Source organism: Equus caballus, unplaced genomic scaffold (genome assembly GCF_041296265.1).
Source record: "Equus caballus isolate H_3958 breed thoroughbred unplaced genomic scaffold, TB-T2T haplotype1-0000019, whole genome shotgun sequence".
NCBI classification, from domain to species: domain Eukaryota; kingdom Metazoa; phylum Chordata; class Mammalia; order Perissodactyla; family Equidae; genus Equus; species Equus caballus.
The window spans coordinates 220,771-241,683 of record NW_027222392.1 but is presented as its reverse complement, the minus strand read 5'-3'; the positions used below and the strand labels follow the sequence as shown (position 1 = coordinate 241,683).

The following is a 20,913-nucleotide window of genomic DNA, read 5'->3' as shown; positions in this document are numbered from 1 at the left end:
CCTGTGTCTGGTGTATCTGGCAGGTGGTACTCACAAGACTGGCAGGTGGTTCAGATGTGTCTGGCACCTGGTTTTGGCATGTGCGACACCTGCGTCTGGTGTATCCGGCAAGTGGTTCTCACAAGACTGACAGGTGGTTCAGCTGTGTCAAGCAGGTGGTTCTGGCATTTCAGGCACCTGGTTCTGGCCTCTGCTGTACCTGTTTCTGGTGTATCCATCACATGGTTCCAGCGTGGCTGGCACATGGTTCTGGCATATTCGGCAGGTTGCTTCAGCGTACTGGGTGCCTGGTTCTGGCGTATCTGACAGTGGGTTCCATGGTTTCTGGCAGGTGGTTCCTGCGTGTCTGGCATGTGTTTCCGGTACGCTCTGAATGTGGTTCCAGCGTGTCCGTCAGGTGGCTACCATGTGTCCAGGACCTGATTCCATCGTGCGCGGTTGGTACTTTCAGAGTGTCCAGGTGTTGGTTCCAGCATGTCTGGCCGTTGGTTCCCACATGTCCAGGGGTGATTCCGGTGTGTCCGGCAGGTTGTTCCGGCCTTTTCCAGAAATTGCTTCTGGTGTACCCAGGACCTGGTTCTGGTGTATCCGGCAGGTGATTTTGGCGTGTCCAGCAGGTTGTTCCAATGTGTTACACTGGTGGTTCTGGCCTCCGTGGCAGGTGTTTGTGGCATGTCTGGCACCTGATTCTGGCGTATACGGCAGGTGGTTTCAGGGTATCTGGTACCTGGGTGCGGCACATCCAACAGATGGTTCCGAGTGTCTGGCAGGTGGTTCCGAAGTGTCTAGCATGTGGTTCTAGTACGTTCGGAAGATGGCTCAGGCGTGACCGTTGGGTGCTTCAGGCATGTGCGGGAGTTGGTTCTGGCGTGTCAGAGTCATGGTCCCAGCATGTCCGTCATTTGGTTCCAGGTGGTTCTGGCTTGTCTGGTGGGTGCTTCCAGTGTGTCTGGCGGGTCGTTCTGGCATGTCTGTGTGGTGGTTCCAGAGTGTGTGGCGGGTGGTTACGGCATGTCTACCAGGTTTTTCCAGCATCCAAGGTGCCTGGTTCCAGCGTATCAGGCAGGTGATTTTCGTGTGTCCAGCAGGTGGTTCAGGTCTGTCCGGGAGATGGTTCCGGCGTGTCCAACATGTGGTTCTGGCATATCTGAGAGGTGGCTCCGGTGTGTCCGGCAAGTGGTCCCGTTCTGTCTGGCACATGGTTACGGGGTATCATGCAGGTGATTTCAACGTGCCCAGTCGGTTGTCGAGGCCTGTCTGACACCTGGTTCTTGTGTGCCCGGCAGGTAGTTTCAGTGAATCAGGCACCTGGTTCTGGCATATCCAACAGGTGGTCCCGGCATGTCTGGTACGTGATTCCCGCCTGTGCAGCACATGGTTCCGGCGTATCCGGCAGGTGATTTCGACGTGAGCGGCAGGTGGTTCCAGCATGTCAGGCACCTGGTTCTGGCATGTCTTGCAGGTGACTCACTCGTGTCTGGGACTTGGTTCTGGCATTTCTTTAAGGTGGTTCATTCATGTCCAGCACCTGGTTTTGGCGTGTGCAACACCTGTTTCTGGAGTTCTTGGCAGGTGGTTCTCACAAGACTGGCAGGTGCTTCAGGCGTGTCCAGCAGGTGGTTCTGGCATGTCGGGCACCTGATTCTGGTGTGCCCAGCATGTGGTTCCAGACTGTCTGTCAAGTGGTTCAAGCTGGTCTAGCAGGTGTTTCAGGTGTGTCCAGCAGCTGTTTCAGGCGTGTCCGGCACCTGGTTCTGGCCTGTGCTGGACCTGTTTCTGGTGTATCCGTCACATGGTTCCAGCGTGTCTGGCACATGGTTCTGGCATATTCGGTAGGTGGCTTCAGCATACTGGGAGCCTGGTTCCGGTGTATCTGACAGTTGGTTCCATGGTGTCTGGCAGGTGGTTCCTGTGTGTCTGGCATATGGTTCTGGTACATTCGAAAGGTGGTTCCGGCATGTCCAGCAGGTTGCAACAGTGTGTCTGGGACCTGATTCCATCCTGTCCGGTTGATGCTTTCAGAGTGTCCTGGCTTTGGTTCCGGCCTGTCTTGCAATTAGTTCCCACATGTCCGGTGGGTGATTCTGGCGTGTCTGGCAGATTTTCCAGCCTTTTCCAGAAATTGGTACTGGCGTATCCAGGACCTGGTTCCGGTGTATCTGGCAGGTGATTTTGGCGTATCCAGCTGGTTGTTCTGGCGTGTTAGGATGGTGGTTCCAGCTTGTGTGGCAGGTGTTTGTGGCGTGTCTGGCACCTGGTTCTGGCATATTTGGGAGGTGGTTTCAGTGTATCTGTTACTTGGTTCTGGGATATCCAACAGGTGGTTCCGAAGTGTGTGGCATGTGGTTCTGGTAGGTTCAGAAGACGGTTCCAGCCTGTCCGTTAGGTGCTTCCAGCATGTCTGGAAGTTGGTTCTGGTGTGTCAGACTCATGTTTCCAGTGTGTCCAGTGGGTAGTTCCAGGTGGATCTGGTGTGTCCGGTGAGTGCTTCCGGTGAGTCTGCTGGGTCGTTATGGGATGTCTGTGTGGTGGTTCCAGAGTGTTCGGCAGGTGCTTTCGGCATGCCTGTCGGGTTTTTCCAGCATCTAAGGTGCCTGGTTCAAGCATATCCAGCAGGTGAGTTCTTTCTCAGCTTCCTAAAGAGCTGGAAGCAAGACAGTTTGTGGCTTGTCTCCGCTTGAGGGACGGAGGCAGTGCTTTGTGCCGTCCACCTCTCGAGCAATATAGGGCATGGTTGAGAGCAAATGGGCCTTTCTGACATAGGAGTTTTCTGACACTCTCTCCACGAATGCACAAGGACAGTTGGTTAAAAGCCTCTTGTCTCTATCCTCCTAAGCTTGTGGAATCACAATCATTTGGGCCTTGGCCCCATTGCTTAAGGGGAAGATGTAGCCATTACCCCTGAGCCGGCTTGGCAAGAGGGAAATGTGGCAGAAGCAGAAGTTCTAAAGCAGCGAGTTAAGTGCTGGGAGGAAATGGCGTTCAGCTGCCTGTGTATGAGAGGTTCCCAATATGCTGTAAGAGCACTGTGGAAAGCGACTTCTTTCTCAGCTTCCTAAAGAGCTGGAAGCAAGATGGTTTGTGTCTTGTCTCCCCTGGAGGGATGGAGGCAGTGCTTTGTGCCTTCCACCTCTAGAGCAATGTAGGGCACGGCTGAGAGCAAAGGGGCCTTTCTTCCATAGGTGCTTTCTGACACTCTCTCCTCCAGTGCACAAAAGCGGTTGGTTAAAAGCCTATTGTCTCTCTCCTCCTAAGCATGTGGATGCACAATCATTCGGGCCTCAGCCTCCTTGCTTAAGGAGAAGATGTAGGCATTTTGTCTGAGCCGGGCTGGCAAGATGGAAATGCCCCAAAAGCAGAAGTTCTAAAGCAATGAGTTAAGGGCTCCAAATAAACAGCATTTCAGGTGTCTTTGTATGAGATGTTCAAGGTACACTATAAGAACAGTGTGGCAAGTGAGTTCTTTCTCAGCTTCCCAAAGAGCTGGAAGCAAGATGGATTATTGCTCATCTCCCCTTGAGGGTTGGAGGCAGTGTTTTGTGCCTTGCAATTTTAGGGCAATGTAGGACTCTGCTGAGCAAACTTGGCCTTTCTTCCATAGCTGCTTTGTGAACACTCTCTCCACCCATGCACAAGGGCGGCATGAGAGGTTGCCAGTATGCTGTAAGAGCACTGTGGGAAGCAAGTTTTTCTTAACTTCCAAAGAGTGGTTGGTTAAAATCCTATTGTCTCTCTCCTCCTAAGCATGTGGAAGGACAATCATTCGTGCCTCGGCCGAATGATTCAGGCAGGACTTGTGTGACCCACCTGCCTTAAATGCTGGAACCAACTGTTGGACACTTCAGAAGCATCATCTGGAAACGGTGGAACCACCCACCGCAGATGTGAGAATCAGGTCCAAAACGTGCCAGAAGCACCTGCAGGACACACCAGAACCATCTGACTCTAACGCCAAAATCACCTGCCGGATACACAAGAACCACTTGATGGACGCTCCAGAATCACATGACGGGCATGAAAGAACCATCTCTCAGAGTGCCAGAACCATGTGCTGGAAATGCCGGAACCACATCACTGACAGACATGAACCACCTGCTGGACACGCCTGAACCACCTGCTTCACTCGCCGGAACCACCTTCTGGACAAGCCAAAATCACCTGCCGGATAACCTGGAACCAGGCCCCTTAGAAGCCAGAAAAAGCCAACAGACATGCCAGAAGCACCTGCCGCACACTCTGGAACCACCATACAGACATGCCTGAATGACCCTCCATACACACCAGAAGCACCCACCAGACACGCCAGAACCACCTGGAACCACCCGCCGGACACACTGGAACCATGACACTGACACGCCAGAACCACCTTGCAGACATGCCAGAAGCACCCAAAGGACATGCTGGAACCATCTTCCGAACGTACCAGAACCACATGCCAGACACACAGGAACCACCTGTCACACACTTCGCAACCACCTGTTGGATATGCCGAGACCATGTGCCAGATACACTGAAACCACCTCCCGAATACGCCAGAACCAGGTGCTGGCCATGCCACAAACACCTGCCAGACAAGCCGGAACCACCAGCCTAACACGCCAGCACAACCTGCCGGACATGCCAAAATCACCTGCTGGATAAACCGGAACCAGGTCCTGGATATGCCAGAACCAATTTCCAGAAAAGGCCAGAGCAACCTGCCAGACAGCCTGGAATCCCCCGCCAGGCATGCGGGAACCAACTGTCAAACACGCCGGAACCAACACCTGGACACACTGAATGCACCAACCACACACGAAGGAATCAGGTTCCGGACGCATGGTAGCCACCAGTCGGACACGCCGGAACCACCTTCAGAACATACTGGAACCATATGCGAGACACACGGGAACTACCTGCCAGACACCACGGAACCAGGCGCCCAGTACGCTGAAGCCACCTGCTGAACACGCCCAAACACTGTGCTGGACATGCCAGATCCATATGATGGATACACCAGAAACAGGTCCAGCACAGGCCAGAACCAGGTTCCAGAAACAGCTGAAACAGCGGCTGGATACACCTGAACCACCTGTTAGACCAGCCTGAACCACTAGATGGAGAATCCTGAACCACATGCCAGGCACACTGTAACCAGGTGCCCGACACACCAGAACCACCTTCTGGACACGTCTGAACCACCTACAAGTCTTGTGAGAACCACCTGCCGGATACACCAGATACAGGTGTCGCACACACCGAAACCAGGTGATGGACATGACTGACCACCTGCAAGACATGCCAGAACCAGACATGCCAGATGGGGAAGAGGTGATTTTGGGGTAGAGGAGCTTTGTAGATTTCTCACTTGGGCACTTACCTGTTTTGTTCTCCATCCAGGTTTTTTCTGGGAGCAAGTTCTTGAGAAACCTATAATGAAAAGTATGAGCTATCTACATAGGGAGAACTCAGACTTCGTTCAGCAATTCCCTGGGCGTCTGGAGACTCGATAGAATACTTTTTTCTTTTTCCATTGCCAACACCCATGCCCATTCAGGCCTATGTGAGTTTTTACAATGCTCCTCCAACTGGTCTCCAAGCCTCCAGCGTGCCTCATTTCTCTTCATCGTAGAGGACAATAGCAGATCAATGTCTCTGAGGCATGGCTCCACCAGTGCCCTCTCGGATGCGGAAACCTTCCCCTCACTGCCTACCTGATAGACTCCAACTCTCTGCCTTAGCACTCAAGGGCCCCTCCGCCTTTCATGTATCCCACAGTCCTGCCAAACCGAACAGTACCCACTACCCAAAAACACACATTGCATTCTTCTCTTTCACCTCTGCCTGATCAGATGATGGACTTGAAACAAAGCCATCATTTGCTAGTTAAGTGACTTTTGCACAGGTCATTTCACCTCCCTGACCCTCAGTTTCTGCATATATAAGTGATGAATAGTAAGATTCACCTCATATTGTTCTTATAAAGAATTAAAATTGACTTAGAGAGCATATGCAAAAGCAGCTGGCTCCCTGCCTGACATGCTGCAGTCACCAATAATTATTCGGATCTAAATATTGGCTCATGCCATGCCCTGCTTCTTTTCCTATTAAAACCTTATCCTTCAAAAATCGGTGTGTACCCTTTCTTGAAAACCAGCCCAAGGTGTAAACTGAAGTTCATTTTCCTAAGCTGCTCAGTAACATTTATAACGCAAAGTCTAATGCGTTAGACCTTTTTTTTTTTTTAAGCAAAAGAAGCTAACTCTGGCTAACTTCAGTTTTCTTATTAAAGAAATTGACTAGAAGGATTTACGGTAACTCACATAACTGAAGGGAATTTTTGAAAAAATCAACAAACAAAAAGCAAAAATAAGCTTTGGAAGACACAATAGAGCACAGTGTATAGTTATTATTACTGCCGTTCACCAAATATTGTCGGCTCTTCTCTGGCACACAGAAGGGATGTATCTTCTTGGCCCCTTAAAGTCAAATGTGACTTTGTGAGCCTTTGGCAAATGAAACTTGAGCAAAAATGAGGCTGTCTCTTCCAGACAAACCTTTGGCAAACAGTAGGAGTGTGTTTTTCCTGCCTGGCAGTTGTGCAAGAAGTTGGATCGAGCATCTTTTAGCTGCCATCTACTCAATCCTCCAGACTGAGCAAGGATAATACAGAGCCAGCCCCTGATGACATGGAGCATGTTCGAGAAATAAACCTTGGTTATTTTTAGCTGAGACTTAGGAGTTTGTTGTGAATACAGCACAACATGGACTATCTGACTGATGAAAACATATGTAGGGGAGGAAGACATTTCCTCTTCCCAAGTGTGGGTTCGTCTGGCTGGAGAACGAATTAAATTCACATGAGACAGAAAAGCAAGAGAAAATTAAACAAAGCTTTATGAGGAACCGTGGCCCGGTGCCTTTCTTCCTGAAGGAAGAAAGGGCACCAAAGAAGTGGGGTGCACATAGTGGTTATATACCGCCAAATGGGGTGTTTCACATGTGATTGAAATGTCCCTCCCACAATAGTCACAAGATTGCCCTGTCGGCACTTGATGGACACAGCAGGTAGTGGGTCTGCTATCTCAGTGGGCATAGCAGGACTCAAGTCGATTGTCTGGAGCTGGGCGGTCACAGGTGAGCTCAGCAATCAGTTCCTAGCCTAAGGAAAGATGCTTAATCCTTAAGAAATGCCAACGTTGGGAGGGGGAGGAAAGTCAGTTACAGGAGGTTACCAGACTAGCACAATAAAATGCAGATTTAAGTCCTTGCGCCTTTGGTATTAAGAGTTTTTAGAGAGAAGGTCATCTCCTTTCTTCTTCCTGGTACAGAGAGGGAGGCAACTTTTACAGATAGAGATTTACCTTACAAATGTAAATGTGCCCTAACAAAGGGCAAGTTCCATTCCTCCTTCCCTGTCCCAGTTTATCAAAAGCAATCAGCCTCAAATAATCCTGATGCCAAAGAGACATATCTTGGGGAGGCCATTTCCAGGTCCCCACACATACATATTACCAATTTCCTGTGCTGTTGACCAAAATGACTTCAGTGAGCCAATATTAGAATTCCTTTTCACAAAGGTGGATAAGTGACAGATTAGAAGTCTACACTGTCCCAGGAGTGTAGACAGATACCATGCTTATATATAGCAAAAATATTTCCTCATTTTGTCCTTTACCTCTCAATAAAAAAGTATATCTATAGAAATCTGGAGGTAAAGCTCCAGACAAAACCAACATGGTGACAAGGAGGAACATTACATACTTGTAAAAGGAGCGACAGATGAGAAAATAATAATAATGGCTGGGAACTTATAGAACCTTGCATTGAAAGGGATCTCATATGGAACTCAGGAAATATTTATAGCTGAAAGCACTACATGGCAAAATCTGGTGGATGGAATTAAACAATACTTAGAAGAAAGATACCTTCAACATACGTATCTAAAAAGAAAAATTAGAAACCAATGAGCTGCTTGTTCAAGAAGCTAGACAAAGAGCAAGACAGTAAAGTCAGGAAGAAAGGAAATGAGAAAGAGAAATGCCAAACCTTTGTTTCTATTTATTTGCTCTTTATTTATTGCTATGGACTGAATTCTCTCTCCCCACCATTCATATATGGAAGCCCTGACCCCGCCTTGTGACAATGTGCAGACACAAGGTCTTTAGGAAGTAATTATGGTGAAAATGAAGTCATAATGGTGGAACCTAAATCAGATAGGACTGTGGCCTCATCAAAAGTGGAAGAGATCTCTCTTTCTGTTTCTTCACATGCATACACACACCCTGCCATCTGAGGACTCAGTGAGAAGGGGACCTTATGCAAGCTGAGGAGAGAGCCCTCTCCAGAACCTGACCATGCTGGCATCCTGATCTCAGGCTTCCAGCCCCCAGAATGGTGAGAAAATAAATTTCTGTTGTTTAAGTCACCCACGCTATGGCATTTTGTTATAGGAACCCAAGCTAAGATGCTTATCTTTCACAGTTTGTTCCTAGGTTCTGGTACCAATTCCAATGTGTGTGGGGTTGTGGGTCAGGGGAGTCCCCCCCACCAACAAGCAATTCTTGGGACACCAGCTGGGTGTCCTACAATTCAACTCGATTCTGACACTATGTACCCAGAGACAGCATCACATCCCACAGGTTAAGGGTTCAGCCCCACAAGACTGCCCCCACTGCAGGTGCCAAGAGCAAGTCTAGGTTGTCACCTATGCTTCTGAGCAACTGGCTGTCAGTAGGAGGTTCCCAAGACTCTCTACTCCGGTTCGACGAATTTGCTAGGGCGGCTCACAGAACTCAGAGAAACCTCTTACTTACTAGATTACCTGTTTATTAGGAAAGGATATAACTTGGGAATACCTCAATGGAACAGACGCACAGGGCAAGACATGGGGAAAGGGCACTGAGCTTCCACGCCCTCTCCAGGTAACCACTCTCCCAGAACCTGCACATGGTCACCAACCTGGATGCTCTTGGAAATCTGTCCTTTTGGGTTTTTATGCATAAGCCGTTTATTTATTCTCTTACCCTCAGCTGCTGTTTTTCCTTCCCCATTTATAGCCCAAAGCCAATCAAAGAAGGACATGTACAGTGTGATGCTGTTCCTGTACATTTTTTAAGTGCATAACAATGTAAGAATTTGTTAACGGAGACATACACATGTATGTCTTGACTATGCATAAAAATGTAATCTTTTGTTAATGGAGCCATGCACATGGATATTCTTGGAATCATAAAGAATGTAATTAATTTTAGGATATTGATACCTATGATGAGGGAGGGAGGAGAACGGGATGGAAATGTGAATTTTAGGTGTGACGGCAACATTTTGCTTCTTAAAAACAGAGATATCGTTGTGGGCTGAATCATGTCCCTGAAAATTCATATGTTGAAGTCCTAACTCCAGGACCTCAAAATAGGGCTGTATTTGGAGAGAGGGCCTCTAAAGAGGTAATTAAGGTAAAGTGAGGTCACATGGGTAGGCTCCAATCCAATGTGACTGATAGTCACGTAAGAAGAGAAGATTAGAACTCAGACACACACAGAGGGAAGACCGTGTGAGGACACAGGGAGAAGCGGCCGGGGAGAGAGGCCTCAGAAGAGACTATACCGGCCAACGCCTTGATCTTGAACTTCAGCCTCCAGAACCGTGAGAAAATAAATTTCTATTGTTTAAGCCACTCTACGTGTGGTATTTTGTCATGGCAGCCCCAGCAAATGAATGCAACATAGGAAGCAAATAGGGCAGAATTGAACGTCTGTTCTTTCTGGGTATTGGGGCCGGAGATAGAGGTCATACTATGTACTCTTCTGCATATTTGAAATATTTCCATAATAGTTAAGAAAATAACAAGCAGATCCCGAAAAAGAATAACCAGAGAGTAGAAATTTATGTGTGATTGCCTTACAGGCCAAGGTGGGTTTCGTGTTGGGCAGGTGGTTCTCTTCCACAGGGTGTGTCAGTCACACATGAATTCCCGTCTCTTGGCTCTGCCATTCCTGATGCCCGTATCATTGTCTGCAACCAATCTGCACAAGGAGAAAGAAGGAACACGGAGAAGACACACCTGCTTTCAAAAGTTCCAACCTGGAAATGGCACACACCACTTCCACTCCCATTGCATTGGCTGAAACATAGTCACACGCCACACCTCACTGCAAGTTGCTGGGTGACTGCCTTCCTGGGCACCCAGGACAAGGATGTGGACAAACAGCCAGTAGTCCCACCCACAATGTCATCAGGTTGACCCTGGTCTTCATGCTGCTGCTCAGTCTACAGCGTGTCTGCCAGGTCTATGGTTAGGGTTTAGATATTTTACAAAGGCGCGGGGTTGGGGGTCATGGTTTGGGACTTCAAAGAGGAGGAAGCCAATTCACAAGGAGACAGAAAACCAAATGTTTGCTGGGCCATCTCTAAACAAATGAGAGAGAACTTGTGTAAAATGGGCCCGGCTAGGTACCTTCTTCTCTACCACATCTAGAGTTCCCTACGTTGACAGCTCCTTCCTGGAACAGGCCTTCTGTCTTAAATTCTTTTAGGCAGTTAGGGGCGAGGCCAAAGTTTCTTTTATATATAAATTTTATGTGTATATATGTAATTTATAGAACTAAATAAATGAATTTAAATATAGATACAATGGATTATATATTCTATTATATATCAATATTAATATATATTATATATATATAGATAATCTCCTTGGTTCTCCAGAGAACCCTGACAAATACAGGAGGAGTTAATATTCTTTTATCGATGGCATTTACATTTAATCATTTGAAATTCTTAGTTATGACATTGTTATGGCTTGCAAGGAAGTGTCCTTTCCAGTGTTTCATTTAGAGGCCTCAAGATACCAATTTTAAAAAGTTTCCCATTTTATTTGTTTGGGTTGATAGGCTTTTTCCAATTGAGTGCACAGATAAACCAATTTAGGAATTTCAAAGGAGCCCCATTTAGGCCAGTGAAGCTTTAAATCACCCTGAGTAATCTGAGCCCAGTGGGACAAAAATCTACATGTAGAAGGTCTGTATTCTTTAAAGACAAAACCAGCAGGAGTCCCAGAGTGGGCTGTTCTTTGGTGGTCCTCTTAGAAAATGGATTTCTCATTTGTATGAACTTACCAAAGGATCAAAGGCCCAAAAAAGGAGTGAAAGAAACAGAAGCTTCTAACAAAGCTGACCATGGAAGGATGGCCAGAACCACTATCAAAGGACGCCTACATAAAGAGTCTGGACCTCTACCAAAAATGGGAGGTCCAGGCCCAGGAGGACTTACCACCAGGAACCAGAGCCACCAGGAGGAGACGACAGAGCACAAAAGATTCTTTGCAGGCACCTTGCTTGTGTCTGTGAAGTGGCACCAGAATTGAAGGTCAGTAGCTAGGGATCCCACTTCTGTCACCATGTAAAGTCGGCAAATAAGAGGCATAAACTGCAAAAGAACCAAAAAGTTTATTTGGGGTCTCAAGAATTGCAATTCAGGAGATGTAGATTCGAGTAGAAGCTCAAATGCGCTCCTAGGAAGACAAAGGAGGCAGGGGTAGATAAAAGGAAAGGACACAGGCTTACAAAGGTCTACAGTGAACAGTTAATGACTGGTTCTGGCATGGGGTGAGCTGACTTGCCAGAACATAGTTGGTCCTAGGCAGACTGCCCCTTCTTGGAATGAGGAAACACTTCAAGATGTGACCTCTGCTGTCAGGTAAAGCTCAAAAGTTCAGTTAACATCTGGTGGTGGATGTGGTGTACAAGCATAAGCCCCACTTCCTTAATCGCCTCCCAGCTCCATTTTAGAAGCCTTGAAAATGGTACTCCATTTTGTCATTGTCATCCACCACAGTCACGCACCATGTAACAATATTAACGATGTTTCGGTCACTAATGGACCACATATATGACAGTGGTCCCATACGGGTAGCACCACATAGCCTGGGTGTGTAGTAGGCTCTACCACTTAGGTTTGTGTAAGTACAGTGTGATGTTCACACAACAGTGAAAGTGCCTAATGATGCATTTCTCAAAACATGTCCCTTTCATTAAGTGAGGTATGCCCGTACTGATTTTAGTCTTGTGAATGTTGAATAATGAATTATTCATTTCAATTATTTGAGTCAGCCCCACTGGCTGAAGACGGTAAAGGCTGACTGAAGCAAAAAACTAAAATTTGTTATTCAACATTCACAAAACCAAATGAGTAAAGAACTTTAAGTTCTATATCAGGGTTCATGTAAGGCAAAAACATTCTAAAGGAAAGATGGATTTGAGGACATATATGATTCTGAGTGTAAATGTCTGGGTACTAGCAAAAATTCCAGGGAGCATTTCAGACTTTCGAGGCAGTGGAATTGGTGAAACCAAAGTCAAGCTCTCCAAACAGTAAAGGGGGCCCAGGTAATATCTGGAGTACAGGTGGAACAGGCAGAAAATTCCATTAATGTAATTGTATGATATGATGAACGGACAGAGTTGGAAAATAGGATGGCAGGGTAGGGCAGAGGGACCTGGAGGGCCCAGGATGGATGGAGAGATCAGCTGGGCTGGTGGGGGGAAGGGGCCATGGGCACACCCTCTTCATGTCCCCTCCCCCACCCTCTGAAACCCTTTGTGACTCTTCAGTGCTCTGTGATGCAGGCCTGGGATTATAGGCAAGTGTGGACACTCTCAGAGCTCAGTTGCCTCAGGCAGCCTTGCGATTCAGAAAATGGAGTTCAGTCAATGGAATGTTCTCTCATTTCTGAATAGCCATATTGAGTTGTTTTTGAGCATCTGCTCAACATTCTTAGATAGTGACCACAACCTCACCATCGTGTGTGGGTTGTGGTTGCTTCTTCTGTTCCTGTGCTTCCTGGTGGGGATTCCATCTTTACCAACCTTCTGGAAAACCAAAATCTACCAAAAGGTAAGGATCCCTGGGCAAGCCACCAACAGGGATTTTTTATTGTTGTTTCCATTTCTAGTCCCACATTTTTAAATGAGTTGGTCCAGAGAGACTCCTAAGATGGCAAGTCTGAATAGAGGATAGAACATCATCCTTCTAGGGGACTAGGCCAGGCAGGACTAGGGGTTCAGCTGGGACTGTTTCCCATTTAAAACTCACAGACCATCTGGGTGTGGTGGAGGATTCCTGGATAAAATCCCATCACTGATTTCACGGCCCTGCATTAGGTTATTTAGAGAGTTTGGGATCTGTGTAGGAGAACACTGTTCCCAACACTGGATCATGAGTCACATTCCCATGTCGGGCGTCATTCGACCAAACCGTCCTTGGTATTGGGCAGATCAGGAGAGCAGGGCTGAGCCTCTGAGCAGACACTGGAGTGTGAGCTCTGTCCCAGGATACAGGGTCCCATCTGAGGAAGCACAGATGTGACTGTGGGCCTCAGAGTCTATGCCCTCCTTGAGCAGAGGACTTCTGACTGAGAACATCAAGCGTGGACTCTAGCCAAAAATCCTCCTTCGAGTTTTTCAAAGAAGGAAAAATTGAAAGTATCTTATCACCTTTAGAAATTCAGAAAGGGAAAGAACACAAAGTGCTAGTAATAAAAATAGAGAGTGACATTAATCTTGGATGAATATCTGAGTTTCCTAGAGAGAGGAGCAAGCCAACTAAGTCCTCGCTCCTCATTCTTTTCTTTTTGTTCTCAGCGTCAGGGCAGAGCCAAGAGGAGAAGAAGAGGTGGAACATCAAGTGGTAAGGTTCCACCTATCCCACCTGAGCTCTCCAAGGGTGACCCTTCCTGTCCTCTCCATGAGGTCCCAGGTCCATGGTCTCTGAGGATGTCAGTCGTTAGATAGAGTCCCTCTCAGAAGATAGAGGCCTCAGAGGAAAGGCTCATGGGAAGGTAGTCAGAACCCGAGACATTTCTCAGATTCCTGCTCTGCCCAGCTCTGGGCATGAAGCAGTGATGGGCCTGGACAATGGGTGTTGCCCAGTGGGTGGCCGTGGGAGACGTCGAGTCAGAACTTCTGTCTCCTGACCTTGTGAAACTACGTTGACTTCCTGGATGATCAGACTCCTTGAGGTAACCATTGACCTATGTTCCTCACATGGTGGTTTTGAACATCCCATGGGATAATGTATGTGACAGTACTTTATAAATGAAGCAACAAACACATGTGAACCTTATTAATATTATCATTGACCGTTTGACCACATCTACTGATTCTTGGGGCTTTCAGAGTTAATATCCCAAGGGTCTCCCATAAAGGGACTCCTGTGTAACACCTACACTTCTACCTTTGTTACATGTAATTCACTCTTCTGGTTTCCCAGGTTGGAGAAATTACCAGAGGGAAACAGAGGAGAAAAGGAGGCTAATTTCTATTCTGAAAAGGTGACTAGTCTTTTCTTTCCTGATCCCTCTTTAACATGTTCTCTGCAATTCCAGGGATTCAGTACAGCCTGCAGTAGTCATGGGAGGGGTTTGCCATAGGAACGGGTATGTGAATGAAGGCCTTGGGGTGAGGGCTGCTGAGTGTATGGTGAAGTCATAGACGTGGGGCATTGTGAAGGGGCAGCAGGCTTCAGGTGGCCCCTCCCCTGACAGGCCAGCAGGTCCTCCTTTCCTTGTTCTGGTCCTGGCTACAGTTTTCTACTTCCTGTCTCCCGCAGGCCCCTAGGCCGGCCTCTCGATACCACCCGCTTTCGTCAACTATTATGCCCAGACCCCTCCTGTGAGGTGTGTAATAGCACAACTGCTGAGATCAATCGGCTCCTGGAGGACCTGGAAGATGATACCGCCTCTGTGTCCTCTATGGCTTCCACAGCTTCTGGGACTGAGTCATCATTCACTCTGTCCTCCGCCTTCTCAGAAGTCCCTCCAGGAGACCTAACACCATCCCCTCCACCTGACCCTTCCCCACCGCACCCCTCCGTCCTCTCACCTAACCCAATGACACCCTTAGCTGACTTTCTTTCACCCTCACCACCGGGTCACTCTATGCCACCAGAGCCTTTTCCTCCCTTGGAGTCCAAATTCCCAGCAGACCGTCCCCCACCCCAACCCCTTGCCCTTCCCCCTCTCCCACCACATGACACCCAGGCAACGGGGCCTATTCTCCAACCAGAGGCCACTCTGTCTCTGAATACGATCTTCTCTCTTGACCGCACCCTTTCCCAAGATATTAACGCCTTACCAAATTTGTCCCAGATAATCAATCCCACTGATTCACTGGCTTGTCATCACACACCACCAAGCCTGTCTGTCTCACCACCGACAGACCACCCTTTAACTGTGACTCAATCTAAATCGGTTTCCATCTTATTGAAGTCTGTTCCAGAGAACTCATCTCCAGATAGCCCTGGTGGGTTGTCCACTTATGTCCCAACAATCAGAGGCACTGACCATTCAAGCCTGTCAATTTCAGAATTATCCTGGTGGCAAGCTTGTGCCAAAGGCTTGTTCTTAGCACCTTCCACCTTGGCACCATGTGATTTTAATCAAGAGTTTCTTGCCCTCCATTCTTCAGAGTCCTCTCTGGAGAGACACCCTACAGCTAACCTTATAGAGCCTGGTAACCTCTCATTTCTTAGCCCTCATGTCCTGGCACTCCTGGAGAGACAAGTCCGAAAGAGGAGTGATTTCCTGATGTGGAAGGAAAAGGAGAAGGAGAAGGGTTCTTTTCCAAAAAAACTTAGGCCAGGCCACCAACTAAATCCTTCGGGGAAAATGTCAGAGTCAAATGCTGATGAGTGTGACTCAGCATTCTCCCTTCCTTTTTGGAGCAGTGCAGGGAAACCAAAGGAGCTGCACATGCATGAGCAGCCCCCATATCCTAAAATCTTGGAGGACCATTTACAGGAAAAATGTATGCAGCTCTTCTGGGGTCTCCCATCTCTGCACAGCGAGTCCTTGCCCTCTGCTATCCGTGACTCAAGTGACTGCACCACAATCTTCCTTTTCAATACCATCTCAAATGCCTCCACGGGCCAAGAATCCCCAGTACCTCTCCATCGCCCACCTCCATCCTTGCCTGAGATCCAGCCCCAACCCTTGCCTCAAACCCTGCCCCAATCCCAGCCCCTACCTCTCACTCAGGTCAAGTCCCAGGCCCACCTTAAATCCCCACTCCCAATCCTACCATCTGGTCCTCTACCCCAGATAAGGATCTGTGGAGTGTGTCACCATAGACCCCAGGATGAATCAGAGTCTCTCACCTCATCTGAAATTCAACAACTGGAATGGAAAGTGTTGCAGAAGCAACAGGAAAGTTTGTGGGGTTCCCCCTCTGTAGTCCAAAGATCTCAGGAAGAATTTTGTTCTTCAGCTCCCAACTTTCCTTACCATCAGGCCTCCCAGGCCCATGCCTCCATCTCCACCCTTCCCGTAGAGTTTCCTCTCAGTGATGAGCTGAGGAAGAAACTGGAACATCACCTTCGAAAGAGGCTCATCCAACACCGGTGGGGCCTGCCCCGCAGGATCTGTGAGTGTCTGTCACTGATGATGCCTCCAAGAGATTTCTCAGAGATAGCTAAGTCAGAGAGCAATCGTGGACTCTCACGGATCTCGGTGAACAAAGATCTAAATGTTGGATTGAGCCAATCCAAAAGCTTCCATGAGAGGGGTTCAGAACTGCTTGAGGTAGAGAAGGAGATGGGGAAGGATCAGGGGCATAGCCCAGAGAACGGCCCAAAAGCTCATCTGTTGAGTGACCCAGAGAGCTCTTCAGATAAGGATCCGGCATATGACTCTGAGAAAGACCTAAATAGTCACGTGGCAAGTCTGTCAGGGAAAAATTCAAGGGCCTTGGAGGAAAGTCTAGATCAGAAACAACTTGAAAATGTCCTGAAAGCACATTTGAGCAAGAAGTTTGAGGAAATCAGTGAGGCTCGGCTCCCTGGGACGGTGCGCAGTTCATGGCATGCCAGCAAGCAGACATTGCTGCTTTCTGACAAATCCCGCACCCAAATAACACAGAGGAGTTTGCCACCTTCAGTGGGTGGGGACTCCTCCCTGAATACCTTCCAGGAGCTTTGCTTCATTGATTCCAGCGCACAACAGATGATGGAAACCCATATTAAAAGCTTTCGTATGAGAATGGAGTGGGGCCTTCCCTGCAGGGTCCTTGAATCCATACAGGCGTTTAAATTGGAAGATGCTGCATCCCAGTCCTTGACCTATTTCTACTGTCCCCCCTCAAATAACCCAACTTTGGAAGTGGACTCCAAATCCGAGGGCTTCGAGCCCCATAGAGGAAGCTCTAAATCTGCTCTTCAAGAAAAAGCGGAAACAACAAATTCAGCCCTGGTCCTGGATCGTCTTTGCCCTGCTACTTCACCTATGGGCAGGCAAGGACAAGGGGTGCCGAGACAATCACCCTCTGGTATCAACCAAGAGATTGCAGAGGTTGTTCAGAGGAGTAAGGGTGCCAGGCAGACTCATCTGCCTGTCACATGTGGCATCACAGGCAAAGCGAGTCAGAAATTTACTCAGCTAGGCAACAGATGCCCCCCAGAGCTGCCTGCAAGGCAAGCTGGTGCCAAACATGAGACAAAGGATGAGAGAGTGAGTCCCAGTGATAGAAGAGAAGGGCGACAGGACAAAAAGATGAAGTCGGAACCCTTTTCCGTGCACAGCACGGCCAGGGACATATTCAGGGCCAAGGAGCTCAACGCTCTGCAGTCAAAAACTGGTAATGTGTTGACAACCAGCAAGCCAGGAAGCTCCCAAAGGATACGTGAGAATCACAGTAAAATAGAAATTATTGGGACCATTGAAAGCCCTGCACCAAAAAGACAAGTTCCCCAAGACCCGAAGTCATCGGATCTTAAGGAACATCTGTTTAGGGAATTAAAGTCGAAACTAGAGAAGAGGAATCAGAGCCAGGTCCAAGGCCAACACACTGACAGGTCCCCTGCCTCAGAGAGCTTGACGTACAAGGCCTCACTGACTCATGCCCGCGGTGTCTCCAGTGGGGACATGGGAGCTTCCCAGGTGCTGCATGTCCATCTGGAGGACACTGGGATCAGCAGGAAGCAGCGGCAGGAGCCTTGGGTCCCTAAGAAAGACCGAAAGAGGTACGAGGATAAGAAATTCCCACCAGCTACAATGAGAGTGAGCCCTCCGGGCACCAACAAAGAAGAGCTTGGTGGAGGGGATGCAGGGTTGGGGACATCCCAACCTACAAGAAAGAGTTTCCCTACTCAGATCACAGCATCAGAGGAGACGCGTGGGAGCAAGTCTTCCCAGACCTCATCACAGAAGGCACAGCCTCCTCCTGAAAGTCTGTTCAGAAAAAAGATGAACCACATTTTTCAATGGCTTCGTCCTGGGACAAAAGGCAAAAACCAAGAACATCCCCAGGAAAAGGGCAGCCCCATATCATCTGCACAGAGCAGAGGCCTGGTTAAAGGGAGAGCTGCCGTTACTGGGACCACCACGGCTCAGAAGACCAGGAGGGTCCCTGGGAAGTTCCCAGTGGAGAAACTGGGGCAGCAGTGTGCAGCAGAGGTCACCCGCCCTCAAGAGCCCCTTCCTTCCCTGAGGAAGTTTGTGAAAACTGACCAGAAGGCAGAAGAGCAGGCCCAGGCAGAGCCCGTCCAGGGGCATCCTTCCAACTACAGGGCTCCCTCCTGTAAAGTGCCAAGCACCAAGTCCTGCCACCAAGAAGTTGTCTTTGCTGGCCAGAATTATCCTACATGTTCTAGACGGATCAGAGACCAGAACAGACACCCTCAGAAAGTCATGGCGTTTAAAGATCAGCTATTGGATCAGAAGCGTCCCTTATCTGTGCCCCGCAGGGAGCATGTGCCCCATCTGAGCTCCACCTGCAGGCATCAAGCCGGCCCAGGGGCCTCCAGCTGTTCTCACCACTGCTAAAGGCACTATGTTTAGGGATCTGTCTCTATGTCAACAGAAAACGCTTTTCCAGCGTTTCGAGAGCGGAAAATTTCCCACCACAAAATAATTCCTTCTTGTGGAGAATATTAATTCTCCCCAATAAATGATTCTCTAATAATAGTGATGTCTTTTCTGTGTCCTGTGTTGGGGGCATGGGTTTCAGGTAACTCAGGGCTTGTGCTTAGGGAAAAGGAGGAGTGAGTTCAGCTCTTACTGATTGCTTCCTCTGGCTTCTAAAAGGTCACCAGTGCTCTGGAGCTCTTGTTGACAAAGAGATATCACGTGCCCCCAAAAGCCCATTTCCTCCCTGTTGAAGTTTGAGGAGGTGGGCTCTGCCTCCTGCCTCTTCGCTTAGCCTTAACGAAAGTGTAGAGCAGCCCACACCTTCCGCTCACTGAATGTTTTACATCCTTCAGAGAGTAGGGAAGACAGGTGTTCTCTATCCGAAGAGGGTCAAGAATAGGTATGCAATTCATAAAACAACAATGAAGAAAAAACAGTGGCTTCATCATGATTTAGAGGTCAGTGACCAGAGGACCCCACAGGTGGGTGAACCCTGAATGGGATTTGGGGGGTGGGGGAGGGTATTGCTGCAGTGGATCCTGGGCTGGTGGGGGAGGGGCTAGGAACAGCACAGACGCGCCTTAAGAATCTGTCATGCGAGTCATATTAATGTGTTAGGCAAGAATACTTTAAACTTTACATTGAGGTTTCCCTACTGGAAAGGCACCTGGGGGAAGTGGTTCCCCTCTAGGTATTTCTTCAGACTGCCAAATGATATTTTGTTGCAGAGCAAAAGCATCACTCAGCTGCCAGTAGTAACAATGTTGACCAGGTAGCCACCTACCTCCCAGGATAAAATAAAGCTGAGAGTAAGGAAAAGATGACTTGGAGTAAGCGAGGAGGGAAGAAAAAATGAAGAGGGGAAAGAAGGACCTTGCTGGTAGAACAAAGCTTTATGCCTCATCATCCATATGGTGACCCTGTCCTGTTCCCCCCCCCGCCCCCTCCTCAATCTGATCCAGGCATCACCACCTTGAGGCTGATCCAGGCACTGCACAGCACACTGATGCCTTATTCCAAAAAGGCACTGGGCTGTTCTTTGAATACTAAACAATATCTGCAGGGAGGTCATCAGGCATGGCATCCCCCTCTTTGGGGAAGGTGATCTTGCTGCCTTCCTTCCATCTATGCTTAATAGGAATATACAAGATCTTGCCCTTACTGTGTACAGTTCACCTATCGGGATGGAAGTGCCGCCTCTGATATTCACGGCCTTGGTGGAGCCATGGTTGGTCTCCCCCAGAACACCTGCAGCTCATGAACCAGAGGTGAGTCCCAGACTATGCACCAGGTTACAGATATATGGGGGTCTCACCATGGACTGCACACATACCCACCCTTACAATAGGGGTTTGGAGGAAAGGCAACTCCACTTAGACAGACTGGGACTCAAAAATTGGCTGAGTGTCAACTGGGGCAAAATTCAAAAAGCATTATGATGGTGAGCATTAAATACATTAAGTTGTAGACGTCTAAGTAAAATAAAGATGGCTACAAGGGTGGAAAAATAAAATACCAATTTTGTTTTCTAAAAACAACATGATTTTAAAAATGGAAGGGAGGAGAAAAAGGGAAAAATAGAATAAAATGATTGTTCTATAAGTAATAAGAGGGGGTCAAGATATAGGTGACAAACGAAATAAGACTCCGAGTAAGGGAAAGGAATTTGAGGACATTAGAAAAGATACAAGTATAATGGTAACTATTGTAACAAAACCAAACACGCACGCGTGCACACACACACACACACTACACAAATGGGGTGAGTATCCCAGAGGGCACTGGAGGTAGTTTTCCCAGAAAGGCTTGTGAATGCTAGGTGTTAAAACAAAAACCAAAAACAAAACCGGTGTCCACTACAGCCTCTCTCACTCCACACTTGTATCTTCTTGTCCAGAGTTATGCCATTGAACCCACAATGTCTGAAACTTGAGGTCAAAGAAAGAATGCAGATTCTGTGGAGGTCCTGGGAGGGGGATGGGGCCCAGGGCGGGAGACTTGAAGAGGTGAGGAGGCCATGGAGGGCTCTACCA

The 20,913-nt window shown here is 48.2% G+C and overlaps 2 protein-coding genes across 21 annotated transcripts in view; one reads left to right on the top strand and one right to left on the bottom strand.

Annotated features, from left to right (window-relative positions):
- The window catches only part of LOC138922928 (uncharacterized), a 255,997-nt gene that overhangs the window by 80,535 nt on the left and 154,549 nt on the right, over positions 1-20,913 (bottom strand). For 17 of the 20 annotated variants that reach the window (XR_011436055.1, XR_011436057.1, XR_011436040.1 and 14 more), the window contains 2 exons: positions 11,254-11,409; positions 9,887-10,007 (listed from right to left, as the gene is read on the bottom strand). The gene's annotated coding sequence lies outside the window, so the exon portion shown is untranslated. Of the gene's footprint in view, positions 1-5,359; positions 5,410-9,886; positions 10,008-11,253; positions 11,410-13,689; positions 13,839-20,913 lie in introns of those variants that run through there. The other 3 variants (XR_011436041.1, XR_011436049.1, XR_011436059.1) reach the window with 2 other exon arrangements.
- Positions 12,277-18,933, top strand: LOC138922926 (spermatogenesis-associated protein 31D4-like). The gene is made up of 4 exons (XM_070259348.1): positions 12,277-12,876; positions 13,623-13,668; positions 14,251-14,311; positions 14,590-18,933. Exons 1-4 carry the CDS (start codon positions 12,679-12,681, stop codon positions 18,794-18,796), a joined length of 4,512 nt encoding a protein of 1,503 aa, XP_070115449.1. The 5' UTR covers positions 12,277-12,678; the 3' UTR covers positions 18,797-18,933.